At 49.8% G+C, this 17,002-nt stretch overlaps 2 protein-coding genes across 4 annotated transcripts in view; both read left to right on the top strand.

Annotated features, from left to right (window-relative positions):
• Positions 1-1,575, top strand: part of KLK7 (kallikrein related peptidase 7) — a 4,076-nt gene extending 2,501 nt beyond the window's left edge. The window contains exon 5 of the mRNA XM_006739735.3: positions 1,420-1,575. Coding sequence (XP_006739798.1) covers positions 1,420-1,575 — 156 coding nt within the window. The remainder of the gene's footprint in view (positions 1-1,419) is intronic.
• A 5,079-nt stretch (positions 1,576-6,654) lies between these two features.
• KLK6 (kallikrein related peptidase 6) lies at positions 6,655-15,908 on the top strand. 3 transcript variants are annotated; one of them, XM_081807695.1, is made up of 7 exons: positions 6,655-6,895; positions 7,674-7,710; positions 8,056-8,103; positions 8,406-8,562; positions 11,639-11,886; positions 12,996-13,132; positions 15,212-15,908. In XM_081807695.1, exons 1-7 carry the CDS (start codon positions 6,821-6,823, stop codon positions 15,362-15,364), a joined length of 855 nt encoding a protein of 284 aa, XP_081663821.1. In that variant the 5' UTR covers positions 6,655-6,820; the 3' UTR covers positions 15,365-15,908. The 3 variants fall into 3 exon arrangements, with proteins under 3 accessions (XP_081663821.1, XP_081663823.1, XP_081663824.1); XM_081807697.1 differs by having other exon boundaries at positions 6,656-6,895; positions 7,660-7,710; XM_081807698.1 differs by lacking the exon at positions 7,674-7,710 and having other exon boundaries at positions 6,656-6,895.
• The last annotated feature ends 1,094 nt before the right edge of the window (positions 15,909-17,002 follow it).

Genomic DNA, 17,002 nt, shown 5'->3' with positions numbered 1-17,002 from the left:
AAAAAAAAAAAAGCCCATGGTGAACAATATATCAGAATTTTGGATAAAGAGCCATCAATCTTACTGAATCGTTCATTTGCTTCGGGCTACAGTAATGTAGCACTATACTGACGCTGTCTTTATCTAAGGTTGGGATACTGTGCTCATCATGGGCTTTTTCATACTGAATTTGATTTTTTTTTCAAGCATTGCATTGAAATATTATTTATTGCAATTATTGAGACTTTGTTGCAGGAGCTGTCTCCTCCACCTCATCCCAGTCCTGGTTTTAGGGAAAGAACTATCTCTCCCCCTCCTCTTTGTTCCCCCTTTCTCATCTTTTTTTTTTTTTTAAAGATTTTATTTATTTATTTGACAGAGAGAGTCACAGCGAGAGCAGGAACACAAGCAGGGGGAGCGGGAGAGGGAGAAGCAGGCTTCCCGCCGAGCAGGGAGCCCGATGCGGGGCTCCATCCCAGGACCCTGGGATCATGACCCGAGCCGAAGGCAGTCGCTTAACCGACTGAGCCACCCAGGCGCCCCGCCCTTCCTCATCCTTTTAACCTCCTCTCTGTATCTGAATGACATTGTCTTCCTCTGTGTGGGATCTCTCTCTCTCTCTCTCTCTCTCTCTGATCCCGTCTCCACCTGTGTCCATCTCTGCTCCTTCCCCACCGCCTACATTTCTGCTTCTCCATCCCCCTCCTCCTTCTGCCTTCTCCTCTCCACCCTTCTTTCAGTACCCCACTCTCTTTGCTCACATCTGCACCCTCAGCTTTCAGGGGAGGTGGGGTGGTGTGTGTTAGAGATGGGGGGGATGGACAGGGATGTATGTCCTAGAGAATGGGCGGCAGGGGTCCCCTTTCTCCCTAGTGAGGGCTGGCTTCATGAATATGCAAGCTGTGCAGTGGCACAGGGCTTCATACTCAGAGAGTCCCACCCAAGTGATTTAATACACTTCTGTTGCTGTCTTGAATCTCTTAATAATTTTTGAAAAAAGGGGCCGCATATTCATTTTGCACTGTGGTTTTTGAATTATGTCACCTGTCCTGCCCCTGCTTTCCAGGACCACCCTGTCCCCCTTTCATGCTCAAGGGGGACATGCTCTGGAGATAATGCTCCTCCCTCTGGCTTGGCGCAGAGTCCCTGAAGGTGGAAAGTAAATGGGGCTCTGATCCCCTGGAAGCTCCACCCCCTTCCCAGTGATTGGTCCCATTGGCCGGGGCTCAAGCCAATGTCTTCAGAGAACTGGTTTGTTCTCGCCATGACAACACTAACTCCTGTTCTCCTATTGGTGCCCAGAGACCATGAGTCTCTCCCATTGGCCAGGGTAGAAGTCTTCGGTGTGGCAGGACAAAGACTTGATAATTGCAGACGTGGACACGTCCAGTGAGTGGTGGTTGCTCGGAAACGGAAGCTTGTCTGCTCTTTCTTCTCCAGGGTGACTCAGGGGGACCGCTGATGTGCAAAGGTACCCTGCAAGGCCTTGTGTCCTGGGGAACTTTCCCTTGTGGCCAACCCAATGACCCAGGTGTCTACACCCAAGTCTGCAAGTATGTCAAATGGATAAATGAGACCATGAGAAAGCATTGCTAATCTCTGCATACTTCCCATCTCTCCATCCATAACGCCCTCAACAAGAAATTCAGAGAAATAAGGACGTGATGAACTGTAGTCATATTTGACTTTACCTTTCCTCAAAGACGTATTAAAACCTCAACAATACACCACATATGTAAACCAATCAAGTTAGCAAAGACCTAAAACCAGCATGAAACACAAAAACCTCAGTGCTGGTAAAGACACAGTGAGACCAGCACTCTCAACCTGTGGAATTGTAAATCATGCCATTTTTATGGAAGACAGTTTGGCATGGTGGATTGAGACCCTTATTTACCAGGTCGTTGACCCTGTGATTCTAGTTGAGGAAGATACTACTCAAAAAATAAATAAATACATAAATAATAAATAAATAAATAAATAAATAAAAAATCCAAAGTGCAGAGCAAGGTTTTAATTCATCACAACATTATTTATCATAGCAAAACAGTGGAAACACTGAACATGTCCCAAATTAGTGGATTGTTTATGTAAACAATAGGCCTGTTTGGGACAGGGATATTAGGAAGCTGTTAAGGATAATAACTTTGCAGAATTGTTAGTGTTATGCAAGAATGTTTGTGTTATATGATGGAACAAGAAAAAAGAAAGATACAAACGGGTGTGTGAATCTAGCCGTGTAAAATGAAATGTTTACAGAATAAAATCTGAAAAGACATACTAACTCATGCAGTGGTAGTTGTGGGGTGCCTCCTTCCTTCCATTTATGTTTCTGTAGACGTGCACTTTTGTAACTTGAAAACGAAGGTGGAAAAGCTCTGAAGATCTGAGGCTGGGGAGGAGGAACCCTTAAGAGAGGGCGAGACATCCGATTTTGAGCCCTCGCCCTGCCTCCTGCTTAGTGACCTGTTTCTATCCATTCCCCAGATTTCAGTTTTCTTCATCTATAAAATGGGTAGAGAGGAAGAGAAGGTTGGACAGGGAAGAAGGAAGGGCGGAGGGAGGAGAGAATAAGCCTGTTTCATTGGGGTGGAAAGGGATATGAAAGTGCTCCTGAGTATTTCACAGGTGGCAAAAACAGGAGAGAAAGGTGTTTTCAGGAAGGATAGAGATGGCGGGTGGATGGGACACCAGGGTCCCACAGGAGCCCACCCAGAGTGAGAAAACAGCATCTTGGGTGCTAGAGGAAGAGGGGGGGTGGGAATCTGGGTTGGTGGGCTCCTATTCTCAAAGAAGGAAGGGAAGGGACCTCTGGAAGGGAGGAGGGAGGAGTCCCCTGTGACTCAAAGCCTGGCTATGCTCTTGGCCTCCTGCCATCAAAGGTTCCCTGGGCAGTCACACCTCAGACGCTGCTGACAGAGGGATCCTCTCCAGCCCAGAGCTCACCCTCTTGCCTGTCTTTCTAGTTTCTCCCCCAGAATTCTCAACCAGTGTCCTCCAGATCCTTCCTCTCCTCATCTCATCTCCCTAGCAAGTCTCTCCTAGCCCCCCACTCCTCCACCCCTCCCCATATTGCAGAAATCCTGCAGCCGCCAACTCCCTACACACAGGAGACAAAGCCCCTTCCTGGCACAAAACACAGGAGTCTAGACCCCCAGGCCCTCCTCCCTCAGACCTAATGTCCCTGCCTCCAGCACCTCCCCCCTCAGACTCAGGTGTCCAGACCCCTGACCCTTCCTGCCTCTAGATCAGTGTCAAGTCTAAGGAATGTCAAGGGTTTTTGGCCACCAGTCTCCATGAAGATCCATCAACTTCCCCTCCCCCCAGCAAGCAACCTCAAATCAATATTCATCTAAAGTTTGAAAAAGTAATGAAACGTTGCAATTGTACTAAATCAGCCTGGAGACACCTGGCCTTTCCTACAAGTCTGGAGGTGGGTTGGTTTGTAATGACTTGGGATAGCACTTTTGTTGGATTTTTAAAAATAACTTCCTTTCTCTTTGGGCAGACAGTACAACATAGTAGTCAAAGGCACTGACTCCAGAACTAGGCCTTCTTGGATTCCAGCCCCAGTTTGGGCACCTGTCAGCTGCTTGCACATTACTTCCTAATCCCCTTTCCTTCATCCTTGAAGTGACAGGAATAACACCTATTTCCCAGGTCTGCTATGAAGGTTAAATAAATTTAATATTCGGAGAATGCTAGAACATTGCCTGACACAGAATAAGCTTTCAGTGAGTATTGGTTCTTATTGTCTGTGATTTCTGGTACTTTTTCCTGCTTACACTCTCACAAAATTTTCTTATAACACATTTTCTTTATTGAAAACTTTTGTGGAGCATGTCAATTTGGGGGAAAATACCCTGTAAATAATAATGTGTGGCACGTGGCAAGGACAAAACCATAAAGGTCACTGGCAAACGCCTGCAGTTGGGGACTTTATTCTCTCTCTTAGAGGTTCTTAGATGTGGAGTTCCTCACCACCTATCACCTCCCTCCTTTCCCACGAGGCTCTCAACAACTCCTCCCAAGCCCTCCCATCCCCTGTTGTGCTAAGGGATACCCCATGGGAGCTCCAAAAGACAGGCCTTGTCCACCTCCACACTGGAAGTTGAGTTCCAATCCAAAAGGTCCCACCATTTCCTGGGTGTTGGATGTTGAGCAATTAACTTCCTTCTCTGAGTCTCAGTTTTCTTTTTTGTAAAATGGGAGTGGGCGGCGTAATGAAGACATTTTAGTCATTTGGTCAAATTTCCTAAGGCTTCCTCTGGGCCAGGTCTTGTGAAGGCACTTGGGACACAAGGGGGTGAGTCAGCCTCAGCGCCTGCCCTCAAGGAGCTCATGATCCAGTGGGGGAGGCGGACTTGGATCCAGATGCTCACGGTCCAAGATGACTTGAGGGATGCACCTGCTGTGGGAACTTGAGTGAGAGAGTGACTAACCCAACTGCAGGAGGTGGAAGTTGGGTGGTGTTCAAGGGAAGGCTTCCAGAAAGAGATGATGCCAAAGCAAAGACTTGAAGGACAAGTTGTGGTCAGGAGAAGGTGAGAAGAGCATTTGGAGAGGGGGAATAGCATGGATGAGACCCAGAGGTGAGAGAGCAAGCTTCATGCCTGGAGCACGAGATCTGTGGGCAGAGCTGGGCTGTGCAATGCAGTAGCTGCTCACCACGGTGGCTCCTAACTTGTGGAATGTGACAAGTTCCAACTGACATGTGCTGTGAATGGAAGACACATCGGATTCCAAACATTTACTTTGCACAAAATAAGAAGACAAACTATCTTTAAAATGTTCTTATTTTGATTTCACATTGCAATTTTGGATGTATTGGGCTAAATGAAATGCTAAAATGAGCTCCTGTCTCTCTTTTTTTTTACTATTATTTTTTATAGGCTCCATGCCCAGTGTGGAGCTCAACATGGGGCTTGAACTCATGACCCTGAGATCAAGAGTCGGACACTTAACCAACTGAGCTACCCAGGCATCCCATCCTTTTACTATTTAAAAAAAAAGGGCGCCTGGGTGGCTCAGATGGTTAAGTGTCTGCCTTCGGCTCAGGTCATGATCCCAGGGTCCTGGGATTGAGCCCTGCATCGGGCTCGCTGCTCCGCGGGAAGCCTGCTTCTCCCTCTCCCATTCCCCCTGCTTGTATTCCCTCTCTCGCTGTGTCTCTCTCTGTCCAATAAATAAATAAAATCTTTAAAAAAAAAAATGACCAGGGTGCCTGGGTGGCTCAGACGGTTAAGCGTCTTCCTTTGGCTCAGGTCATGATCCCAGGGTCCTGGGATCGGGTCCCGCATCGGGCTTCCTGCTCCTTGGGAGCCTGCTTCTCCCTATGTTTCTCTCTCTCTCTCTCTCTCTCTCTCTGTCTATCATGAATAGATAAATAAAAAATCTAAAAAAAAAATTATGGCTACTAGAAAATTTAAAAGTGCATTTGTACTTGGCAATATATTTCTATTGACCAGGACAGCTGTGGATGCTGAAGGTCTTCCAACACCTGGCTGAGGGTCTGGGACTTTGTCCCATGGATGATGGGGGAGCCAGGGAAGTGCTATGAGCAGGAGAGCATCAGGGTCAACTCTGGGTGCAGGAAGACCCCTCTGGGGTCAGGTGAAGGATACAGAGAAGGAGGAAGAGCCCAGGGTGATGGTCTGGGGGGACATGGGCAGGTCTGAGCTGGGGCTAGGGTCATGGGGATGGACAGGAGGTGGTGGGCCGGGCTGTAAGCGATCCAGCCTGGTGTCCGGGAGGATGGTGGGTTCTGAGAAGATGCTGAGTTCAGTGGGAACGTGAGCGTGAAGGGCCTGGGGGAAGTTGGGGGCAGAGGACCAGCCCAAGAGTATGTTGACTGCCAAATATTGATTTTCATCCCCCAGTGCCAGGCCCGAGCTGGTGCTGAGGTGGACATTACTGATATCAGTTGTCCTCATCTTCAGTGACTTCCCCACATTTTCCTTCTCATGCCCTGTGCTCATTACATCCATCCTCATCTCCCTCCCCGTGGCTGCCACACACCAGGACTTCTTGCCCTGCTTCTCCTGACCAATACCCAACACTGGGCGCAGCATTCAAGGTCCAACTTCGTAGGCACCTCCTCAAATCGTCCTGGATCCCTCCATAACTGCTGGGCCCCCATCTCACATTCCCACATTGCTCTCAAGTGTTCTTGCATTCCTGCTTATTTCCAAGTCTCTCCCTCCATGTTGAAGCCCATCAAAAACCCTCCTGTGTCCCACTGGCTTCCCACTGCTCCCCCACAGCATCCCGCTGGCTCCCCAGGGATCTAACTCGCTTCTGGGCAGAGGCACATGCCTCTCCTGGAAATGCAGGGGAAGCCAGGGGAGGATAAGCAGACGGAGATGTAGAGAATGTCAACAGAGACCCGGAGAATTGGGAGAAAGACAGAGAGAGATGGGGAAAGAGGCAGAGGGACAGAGACACAAATTCCTGAGATGAACACAGGAAAACACTAGAGAGAGAGAGAGAGAGGAAGACGGACATGGAGACACCCCCACTACAGCCGAGGACAGAGGTGGACAGTGAGACCTCACAGGTGGGCAGGCTTGGAGCAGGGGGGCCAGGAAGGTCAAATGTCCTGATATCCGGCAGAAGTGGGTGGACAATGAAAGGACAGCAACAGGACTGTCAGACAGGGACAAAGGGAAGTTATTGACACAGCCGCCTGCCTGCTCGGAAGAGAGGTTGAGAAACGGAGCTGCTGGGAGCATGGCACTGGGTGCTGGGGGCGGACAAAGCCCAATTGTTTGAGGCCCCTTTCCCCACAGCGCTGGGCCTGCGCCCCAGCCCAGGGCAGGGGCAGGTACCGGCTTGGTGACACATGCTTTCTCGCTGGCTTGCTGTCTACGGTGGGAACACGGAGGTCGTCAGCACCCACAGAGGGACTTACGGGCAGGTGCGTGAATCACCCCAACCCCACTGACCCACGTGGCCTGGTTTCCAGTGCCTGAAGGCAGCAGACCCAAGAGTGAGGGTCTGTAGGCCTAAAGTGCTCACAGACAGAGGTGGGGGGATTCCTGCATGCCAGAGGGCACTGTTCACTTGCCTGCGCGTTGGTCTTCACATACCTTCTTGCTCAAGGACCTACAAGTCTAGAGACTGAGAACAAACCCCTTTCTTCCTTTAGACTCAAAAGTGCAGGTGCCCAGGTCTTTCTCCTGAAGGTCTAGAATTCTAAGTCCCCTCCCTGCCTCCCATTAGACCCTGGAGTCCAGACCCCTAGCCTCTCCTCCCTCAGTCCCAGGAGTCCAGGCTCCCAATGCACTCAGGGACTGGTGCTCCCCTGCCAGGAAGCCCAGTCAGGAGTCATCAGGAGCAGAGCCACGGGGACATGGGGATGTAAGGAATGTGTGTGGGAGGTCTGGGTGAGGAAGAAAGGGTGGGGCGGCCTCCTGCCTCAGGGACCTGGGGAGACAGGGGTTAAAAGGAAGCACCAGGAGTATCTGTGGACAGGAACAGCCTCTTCCAGGGAGGCCAGGAAGCCCAGGTTCTGGCCTGGGCCTCACAGCCCATACATCCTCTGCTGTCTGTCTCTCTGGCTCCTGGACATCCCCTCTGCTTTCAGTGTCCTGTCTCTCCCCATAACTCCTTGCATTTCTGACCCTCTCTGCTCCTCGGTCTGTCTGCCTGTGACACGTGCTATTCCCGTCCCAACCCAAGAACCTCTCGGCCAGGAGTCCTCTGGGCCCCCAGGCAGCCGGCCCCCAGCAGGTAAGATCACACTGCACCCCAGAACCTCCAGGTGCGGGGATGAGCGACACTGTGAGCTCAGAAGGGGAGGGAAGAAGGTCAGGACCCCTCCCGGGCCATCCCCGCCTGTTGGCAGGCGGGCACGCTAGAACCCAGAGAAGTAAGAGACGCATAATGTGAGCCACAGACCACCAACCTGCCTTCATGGGACCCCAGAATGGAAGACGCGGTTAGAGTGACAAGAGGCCAGGGGAAGGATGGAGTCAAGGGTCAGGAAGACGTGCAGGCTGGGGAGGGGGAGGATGAAGGAGGAGCCTTGAGGGGGTCTGAGATGGTGCCTGAGGAGCATTTGGTTTCCCTTCTCAGGAATGGGCATGAAGATGCTGATTGTGGCACTGATCCTGAAGGCTGCAGGTGGAAAAAAGGATGGGATGGGGCGGGTAGGGGCTGCTGATGGGAATGTTTGGAATTGGGGATGGGGATTCACACGGGTATGGAGGTGGGGTGGGCTTGGAGTTAGGAGGAAGCAGAGGGCTAGGTTAGGGATGGGGTGCAGATGGGAAGGGGTGGGAGGTGGTCTGAAAGGTGGGGAAGAATCTGAGGATGCGGGTGGGGTGCAGATGACCTGGAGCACTGGGACGGCATTGGGGTTCACACTGGGGGATTCACCTGGTGTCTCCAGGCCTCCTCCCTGACTCAGACCCTTCCTCTCTCAGCCTGGGCGGAGGAACAGAATAAGGTGTTGCACGGTGGACCCTGTGAGCAGACATCTCACCCCTACCAAGCTGCCCTCTACACGTCAGGCCACTTGCTCTGCGGAGGGGTCCTCATTCACCCGCTGTGGGTCCTGACCGCTGCCCACTGCAAAAAACCGTGAGTCTCCACACCATGAGTGAGGTGTGGTTGCGATGAGACCCCAGGGGTGTCTTACAGACATCAGGCACGAAGGGACACACACATCTCCCTGTCCCAGCACAAGGCATCTGATAACCAAGTTCATCTGGCCAGTACTTAACTGAGCATTAAATATCTGTCAGGCACTGTTTGGAGCCCTGGGGATACAGCAGTGAAGGAAATAAGCAAAACTGCCACTTTTATGGACTGACCTTCTAACTCGGGAATCAGATGCTGCAGGACCCCGTAGGCAGCGATGGAATGATGGATTTCATTCTAAGTGAGGTGGGAAACCATTGGAAAATTTCAGTCAGGGAAGCAGCAGGATCTGATTTACATTTTTTTTAAGATTTTAAATATTTAAATATTTATTTATTTATTTATCAGAGAGAGAGCGCAAGCAGGGGAAGTGGCAGGCAGAGGGAGAACCAAGCTCCCAGCTGAGCAGGGAGCCTGATGCGGGACTTGATCCCAGGACCCTGGGATCATGACCTGTGCTGAAGGGAGACACTTAACCAACTGAGCCACTCAGGCATCCCTGATTTACATTTTTAAAAGCATCCTGGTCACCATGTGGAAAGTGCGCTGAGCAAGGGGAGATGAAGGGATGCATGTAGAATGACCTAGGATGATGGCTTGGACCAGGGGATGGAGGACGGTTGAAAACCTTGGGAGGTATTTTGAGACCAGCAGGACTCAGTGATGTGGGATGGAAGAAGCAGGGCTGACCTCCAGGTATTGACTCAAACAAGTGGATGTTCTGTTGTGTCTCTCTAAGCTGTGGGAGAGGGAGATAGAACCAGTTTGGATATGGGCAGAGGAGTGTCAGACATTTTGCTTTAGCCAAGGTGAGTCTGAGATACCAGGGCAATGTCCAAGAAGCATGAGGGTAGGCTGCTGGTGCTCAGAGGAGAGGTCAGACCTCTAGGTAAACATTAAGGGGTCATCCACAAATAAGTGGTATTTAAACACAGGATGGGATGAGATCATCCAAAAAGCGGGCACGGTAGAAAAGCATAGAAGGACAAGGACTAATCCTCAGGGCCCTAATGATCACTAGTTAGGTTAACAGTTGCCATTTTGTTCAATGCTAACTACCAGCCAGGTGCTGAGTTAAGCAGTTTATATACATTTCCTGGAATCTCCACAATAAGGGACTCCTGGCCCCAATTTGCAGATGAGGATACTGAGGCTCAGAGAAGTAGTAAGTGGCAACTCAAGTGTCTGGAAACCAACAGGGCCACTTCCTACTGTGGGGGGAGGGGTCTAATCATGCAAGGTTATGGACTCAAGGACCCCAGGATGGTCTCCCCTACGCTTGGGGAGATTCGGCATCACTCCCACCATTCTCATTCATTCATTTGGTGCACATTGATCAAGACATCTGTTAAGTGCCAGATTTGAGCTGGGCAGTGGGGATTCAGCAGTGGATGAGAGGAATACACAGAGTCTCTGTCCTTAGGAACACAGGGGAAGAAAGGCACAGAACGACAGTTATTTAACAAACAAACCCTCGAAAAATCATATTACAAATTACCCTAAGTCCAGTGAAGGAAAAGAACAGGGATGGCTCCCTGAGAGAAAAGAACAGAGGTACCTACTTTAGATGGAGGAGGGTGTCAAGAAGGACCTTCTGATGAGATGAAGTCCAAGCTGAGGCGTGAAAAATGAGAAAGAGTAGACAAATGAAGAAGGGGGATGAGCATTCAGAGCAGAAGAAATGCAAAGACAAAGTCCCTGAGGTTAAAACATTCTGGAGTGTTTTAAGAAAGTTACCAGTTCACAGCGGGGCAGAGGATGGTGGAATGAGTTTTATTCCAAGGGCAATGGGGAGCCATGGGAGAATTTTGAGCAAGGGAGTGACTCTTTGATCCATTTCACAAATATTTGTTGGATGTCTATCATAAATATGATAAACACAGGTCTAGGCACTGAGGATGCTGTATCTGAACAAAACAAAAATCCCATCTTGATATTCTAGAGCTGTGCTACCTAATGCAGTAGCCAAAATTGGCTAATTAAATTTACATTAAGAAAAATGCAATGAGATGACAAACTCAGGAGCTACACAAGTGCTCAGTAGCAGCCTGTGTCTAGTGGCCACCATATCAAGCAGCTGCATGACTGAGGAAGTTCTATTGGACAGTGCTGCTATGGTAGGAGGAGAGATAATAAAATAAGTAAATATTTAACAATGCATAGATAGTATATCAGATGGTGATGGTAGATTCTTGGATGACAAAGGAAGCAGGGAGAAAGGACTTGCCTGTTAGGGTAGATATTTGCATTTTAACTGGATCATCAGGGAAGGCCTCACAGAGAAGGTGACATCTGGAGAGGGTGAGGGAGGAAGCCATGCAGATATGTGGGGAAAAGAGTTGCTGGCAGAGGGAACAGCCAGTGCAAAGGCCCTGGGGTGAGAGGATGACTGCTGTATTCAAAGAAAGGCAGGGAAGCCAGTGCGCCTGGAGCAGAATGAGAGAGGGAGTGGGAGGAGGTGATATTTGAGAGGTGATGGGGGCAGGATGTGCAGGACCTTGTGGGTTAGGGTGAAAACTTCAGCCTTTATTCTGAGTGAAATGGGAGTCACGGGAGAGTTCTGAGCAGAGGAGGGACAGGAGGAGGTGGGATATTTTATGTTGTTAAAATTTCTCTGGTTATTTTGTGGAGGATGGACTGTGGAGGAGCAAACACAGAAGCAAGGAGTCCAGTGGGGTGCCTACTGCCATAGCCCCAGTAAGAGATGATGGCTCCAGACCAAAATGGTAGCAGTGGGGGAGGTGAGAAGTGGTCACATCCTGGATATACTTTGGAGAGCCAAAAGGACTTCCTGGCAGCTTGGATGTGAGGCATGAAACAAAGAGAGTCAACAAAAGTCTCCAAGGTTATTCTGGAAGGATGAAGTTTTCCTTTTCAGAGCTGGGAAGATTGTGAGGGGAACAGGCCAGATGGTTCATGGAACACCAAGCCACCTCCATCTCCCATTACAGCCCTTTCTGGAGTCTCAGCTGCAGCCCAAGGGCTCCAGGTAAGACCCAGCCCTCCTCTTTCCCAGGAATCTTCAGGTTTACCTGGGGAAGCACAACCTTCAGCAAAGGGAGAGTTTCCAGGAGCAGAGCTCTGTTATCCGGGCTGTGGCCCACCCTGGCTACAATGCTGCCACTCACGACCAGGACATCATGCTGTTGCGCCTGGCTCGACCAGCAAAATTCTCTGAACGCATCCAGCCCCTCTCCGTGGAGGAAGACTGTTGGGCCAACCACACCAGCTGCCACATCCTAGGCTGGGGCAAGACAGCAGATGGTCAGTAGGGGGAGGGTGATGGGGAAGCAAGCCAATGGGTGACAGGCTATGGAGGAGGTGCGCTAATGGTGAGGGCCAATGGGACAGTGTGTCAATGGGGAGGATTGGCAAATATGGGAGTTGAGGGAACGAGTGAACAGCCAGTGGAGAAAGTAGACCCGTGGGTGAATGGTATGGAGAGATAAGCCATAAGATGAAAGATCAAAGAAGAGGGACCTTCTAATCAAGAATGAGGCCAATGATGGAAAGGGACCAATCAGGATGCACAGATGATCAAGAAGAGATAATGGAGGAGGGACTAATGGAAGAAGAGAGATCAATAAAGCAGGGCAGCCAGCAGAAAGATATGAATTGAGAGTGTAAATGGGGTGGAGAGTGATAATAGGGAGGAACCAACTGAGGAAGTGTCAGAGGTCAAGAGGAGTCACTAGAGGAAGGAATGGGGTAGAAACAAGTCCGGTAGGTCAGCAGGAACCGTGGAAGGTAGTTGGGCCAGTGAGTGAAGGGCCAAAAAAGGAAGATGGACTATTGGATGAAGGGCCAATAGGAAGGGAGAACCTATGGTGGGGGGGGCGGGTTCATTTAGGAAAGAACCAATGAGGGGGTAGATCTCTGGATTAAGGGCCAATAAGAAGGGAGAACCAATGGGGGGCAATGGGACCAATTAGGAAAGGACCAATCTTGGCCAATCAGGATGAACCAACAGGAAAGAAGGGTCCAATGAAGGATGAAAGGGTGGAGGAGGGACTAATAGAAGAGAGTCTAGAGGTGAGCTGGAACTATTGAAGAAGGTGGGACCAGTGAAAGAGACAAGTAGAGGCAGGACCTAAGAGAAAGGGAAAACCAATAAGAAATGAGGACTAGTGGAGAAGGGGCAATTAATGAGGAAGACAGGCCAATGGGAGGAAAGAATGATGTAAAGAGGCACCAATCAGGAGTCAGGGCCAATGGAAATGGGTTTTTATGAATGAAAGACAAATGGGACGAAGGAAACCAGTGGGAAATAGGGACCAAGAGGGAAGAGAGGACTTAAAGAAGTTGGAAGATTGCTGGGGGGGAACGTGGGAAAGACAGGTTGTGAAGTGAGCCTGGCTCATTTCTCTCTGCAGGTGATTTCCCTAGCACCATCCAGTGTGCATACATCCACCTGGTGTCCCGTGAGGAGTGTGAGCGTGCCTACCCCAGCCAGCTCACCCAGAACATGGTGTGTGCCGGGGATGAGAAGTACGGGAAGGATTCCTGCCAGGTGAGGCCACCAGGACCTTCCGGTTACATTGCCAAAGACAGAGACAGCAAGAGAGAAAACACACAGGCCGAAATAGAGCTTTACATAGACATGCTGGGAGAGAATCCCAGGGAGAGAGTCTCAGTTGGACACTCAGAGACACAGTGAGGAACAGGCAGAGATATAAAGACAGCCAGCAGAGACAAGGATGGAGATAGAGAGATCAAGAACCAGAGAGACACAGTAAGAAGGCAGATGGTGTGAGGGGACTGTCCTTCCTCAAACAGGGGACTGTCCTGTTTGGACATGACCAAGCTCTGGAGGTGGGCGGATCACAGCTGGGGAGAGAGAGGGTTCCATCCCCACTCCCAAATGCCTCCTTTAACTTGGGCTTTTTTTGTTTCCCCATCAACCACTGGCTCTCTCCTATTTATGTCAAAATTTACTCCAGTGCGGGGTGCCTGGGTGGCTCAGTCATTAAGCGTCTGCCTTCGGCTCAGGTCATGGTCCCGGGGTCCTGGGAGCGAGTCCCGCATCGGGCTCCTTGCTCAGTGGGAAGCCTGCTTCTCCCTCTCCCTCTCCCCTTGCTTGTGTTCCCTCTCTCGCTGTGTCTCTCTCTGTCAAATAAATAAATAAATAAAATCTTTTTAAAAAATTTACTCCATTGCATTGAAGGACCTGAAGAGACCAGTCAAGAGGGAGAAAGAGACAGAGCTAGGAACAGTGATACATAGCAACTTGGACACAAAGAAAGGGCTAGCAGACAAATCCCATTTCTGAAGCTGTCTTTTCTCTCCCCAGTCTTGTTGAGATGCAGTCAGCATCCATACATCAGTGCAGAAGTTTCAGGTGTATAGTATGATGTTAGACTTCCATATGTGTGGAGTGATTACGGCAGTCAGTTTAGTTAGCTCCCAACACCCCCTGTAGATTCAATAAGAAGAGAAAGCAAAGCAAAGAAACAGAAAAGAAAAATGTTTGTTCCTTGTGATGTGAGCTCTTAGGGTGTACTATCTTAACAACCTTCCTAGATATCACACAGCGGTGTTGACTATAGTCACCATGCTGTGCATTACATCCCTGGTACTTACCTTGTAACTGGAAGTTTGTTCTCTTTTTAGGTCTCTTTCTCTCTCCTTCTGTCTCTTTACACGTACATTTACATATATAAACATAACTATTATATGAATAGATTTATATAAATATAATGCTTTTTTTTTAAGATTTTATTTATTTATTTGACAGAGAGAGACACAGCGAGAGAGGGAACACAAGCAGGGGGAGTGGGAGAGGGAGAAGCAGGCTCCCCGCGGAGCAGGGAGCCCGATGCGGGGCTCGATCCCAGGACCCTGGGATCATGACCTGAGCCGAAGGCAGACGCTTAACGACTGAGCTGCCCAGGCGCCCCTATAATGCATTTTTTAATAGAAATGTAAAACCATGCACACAATGTATTTTATTTTATGTGTATATATATATTTCTCTCTTTGTCTCCACCTCACTCTGCACTTCTGCCTCTCTCTACACCTCTCAGTCTCTGTTGTTGTTGTTGTTCTTCTTCTTCTTCTTTCTTAAGATTTTATTAATTTATTTGACAGAGAGAGAGCAAGCAAGAGAGCAGAAGCAGGGGCAGCCACAGAGGGGGAAGGAGAAGCAGACTCCCTGCTGAGCAGGGAGCCCCCGCATGGCTGTCAGTCTCTGTTCCTAGCCTTTATTCTTTTTCTTTTCTTCTCTCTAAGCCTCTCTGGATCTTGGTGTTCTCTTTATTTCTCCACATTTCTGAGTTTCCCTCAGCTCTCTATTTCCCTGTCTGTGACTGTGTGTGTGTCTATCTGTCTCTCTGTCCCCAAGTCGATCCGCCTCTGAGTGTCTCTCTCCCTTTCCCTCTCTACATGGGTGTCCTTCTGTCTCCCTATCTGTCTGTCTTTCTTTTTTAAAGATTTTATTTTTAAGTAATCTTACACCCGATATGGGGCTCAAACTCACAACCCCGAGATCAAGAGTCACATGCTCTACTCACTGAGCCAGGGAGGCGGCCCTATCACCCTTTCTTTTCTCTGTGTGTGTTTCTGTATCTGATTCTCTCCCTCTTTCCCACAGGGTGATTCCGGGGGTCCGCTAGTGTGTGGAGACCATCTCCGAGGCCTTGTGTCATGGGGTAATGTTCCCTGTGGATCCAAGGAGAAGCCGGGAGTCTATACCGATGTTTGCAGATATAGCCGCTGGATCCGAAAAACCATTCAGGCCAACTAACCCTGACATGTGACACCCAACTCTTGACCTGTGGTCCCCACTTGCTGGCTCCAGAATATCTCTGACCAAGACTTTGCCTTCCCCCTACCTGCCTAGATCCAACCCTTAATGCTTAATAAAAACAGTAACATGACAGTACAAATTCACCCTGGTTTTACCCCAGCCCCATCCTTGCGAGTGGGGACGTGGGCTAAGGTCTTACCCCCACCACTAAAAGAATACAGGAAAACCCCTTCCAAGCATCTCTCCCTCCCTGGTTATTCCATGGGCTCTACTTCTTCCTTCAGAGGAGTAGTCACGAGTCTGGCAAAACCTGAGTTGGAATCCCAACTCTGCCCCTTTTTAGTTGTGTGCCCTTGGGAAGGGCAATTCCTTCAGTGTGTAGATTTTCTCATCTGTAAAATAAGGGTAATAAGGGTAATAATAGTATGTTCCTCATAGGGCAGTGGTTGCTGTTGGGAGGATTCAAGATTTCCAACAAGTGAAACACATACAGTGTGGCTGGCATACTTGCTTGAGCAATAAAGAGTGGATTTTATTCTTAGCAGTGCTTTTTGCTTTTACCCCACCTTTGCCTGTCTCAAGTCCAGATATTCTTAGTTCCCTCTTACAGCCCAATTTCATTTCTCCTTCCCTCCAGGAAGACATCCGTGAGTACTCCATCTTGTGCTAGGCTTCATGGGGGCTCTCTCCCTTAAGCTCCTTTTGTAGCACTGAAAGAAGTGGGGGAGGGCGCCTGGGTGGCTCAGTTGGTTAAGCGACTGCCTTCGGCTCAGGTCATGATCCTGGAGTCCCGGGATCGAGTCCCGCATCGGGCTCCCTGCTCGGCAGGGAGCCTGCTTCTCCCTCTGACCCTGCCCCCTCTCATGTGCTCTCTGTCTCTCTCATTCTCTCTATCTCAAATAAATAAATAAAATCTTTAAAAAAAAAAAAAGAAGTGGGGGAGAGGGCTGGGAGACCACTGTGTGTGGGTAGGGGTTGGGAGAGAAGGTGGGAGAGCAGAGCGGGGGCCAGATCCCAAAGGACCCAGACCCCCAGTTTGAGAGGATAAAACTTTCTCCTGAGGGCAGTGGGGAGCCATGGAAGGTTTGTGAACAAGAGCAGCCCTGGGACCTTGTATGGGATGAACCAGAGGGGAGAGACTGGAGGCCAGGAGGGAGGTTGAAGTGATGGCACAGGGAAAGAAGAGGGCTGAGCTGGCACTAGGCGGTCTGGAGGAGGCTGCATTGAGTTCACCATACGGAGAAGGTTGGGTGGATAGTCATAGAGGGGATGACCTGTAGAAAGTCCTGGGGGTGTGAGAACACCTGGTGTGCTCCAGAGATGGTGAATCATCCAGGATGGTGGAGATGGGGGTTGAGGTGGGAGAAGTGGGTGGATGGCTGGAAGTAGAAGTCAGTGGAAGATAGGGCTGGCCTTGAGTGCCAGGAAGAAACACTTGACCTTGATCCCGAGGGCTTTGAGAAAACGACAGGGTCAGTTCTGCGTACTAGAAAGATCTTGCTGCAGTCCATTTGAGGGGACAGCAATGGGCAGGGAGGAGGAGATACAGGAGGTCCCCAGAGAAATGAGGGGAGCAGACAGGCCCAACTGGTCAAGCCCCAGGCTTCTGCATGCTTTCTGGGCTGCTCCCACAGA

The sequence above is a fragment of the Leptonychotes weddellii genome, chromosome 16, assembly GCF_054177405.1.
Source record: "Leptonychotes weddellii isolate Sample4059 chromosome 16, ASM5417740v2, whole genome shotgun sequence".
In the NCBI taxonomy this organism is placed as follows: Eukaryota; Metazoa; Chordata; class Mammalia; order Carnivora; family Phocidae; genus Leptonychotes; species Leptonychotes weddellii.
This window is presented reverse-complemented; position numbering and strand designations above follow the sequence as displayed.

Bases quoted from the DNA above. Each gene is read 5' to 3' on its own strand.
- KLK6 (XM_081807695.1), top strand. From the start codon at position 6,821: ATGCTTTCTCGCTGGCTTGCTGTCTACGGTGGGAACACGGAGGTCGTC. The intron at 8,563-11,638 runs GTGAGTCTCCAC...CCTCTTTCCCAG, and splicing joins GCTGCCCACTGCAAAAAACC to GAATCTTCAGGTTTACCTGG. The intron at 13,133-15,211 runs GTGAGGCCACCA...TCTTTCCCACAG, and splicing joins ACGGGAAGGATTCCTGCCAG to GGTGATTCCGGGGGTCCGCT.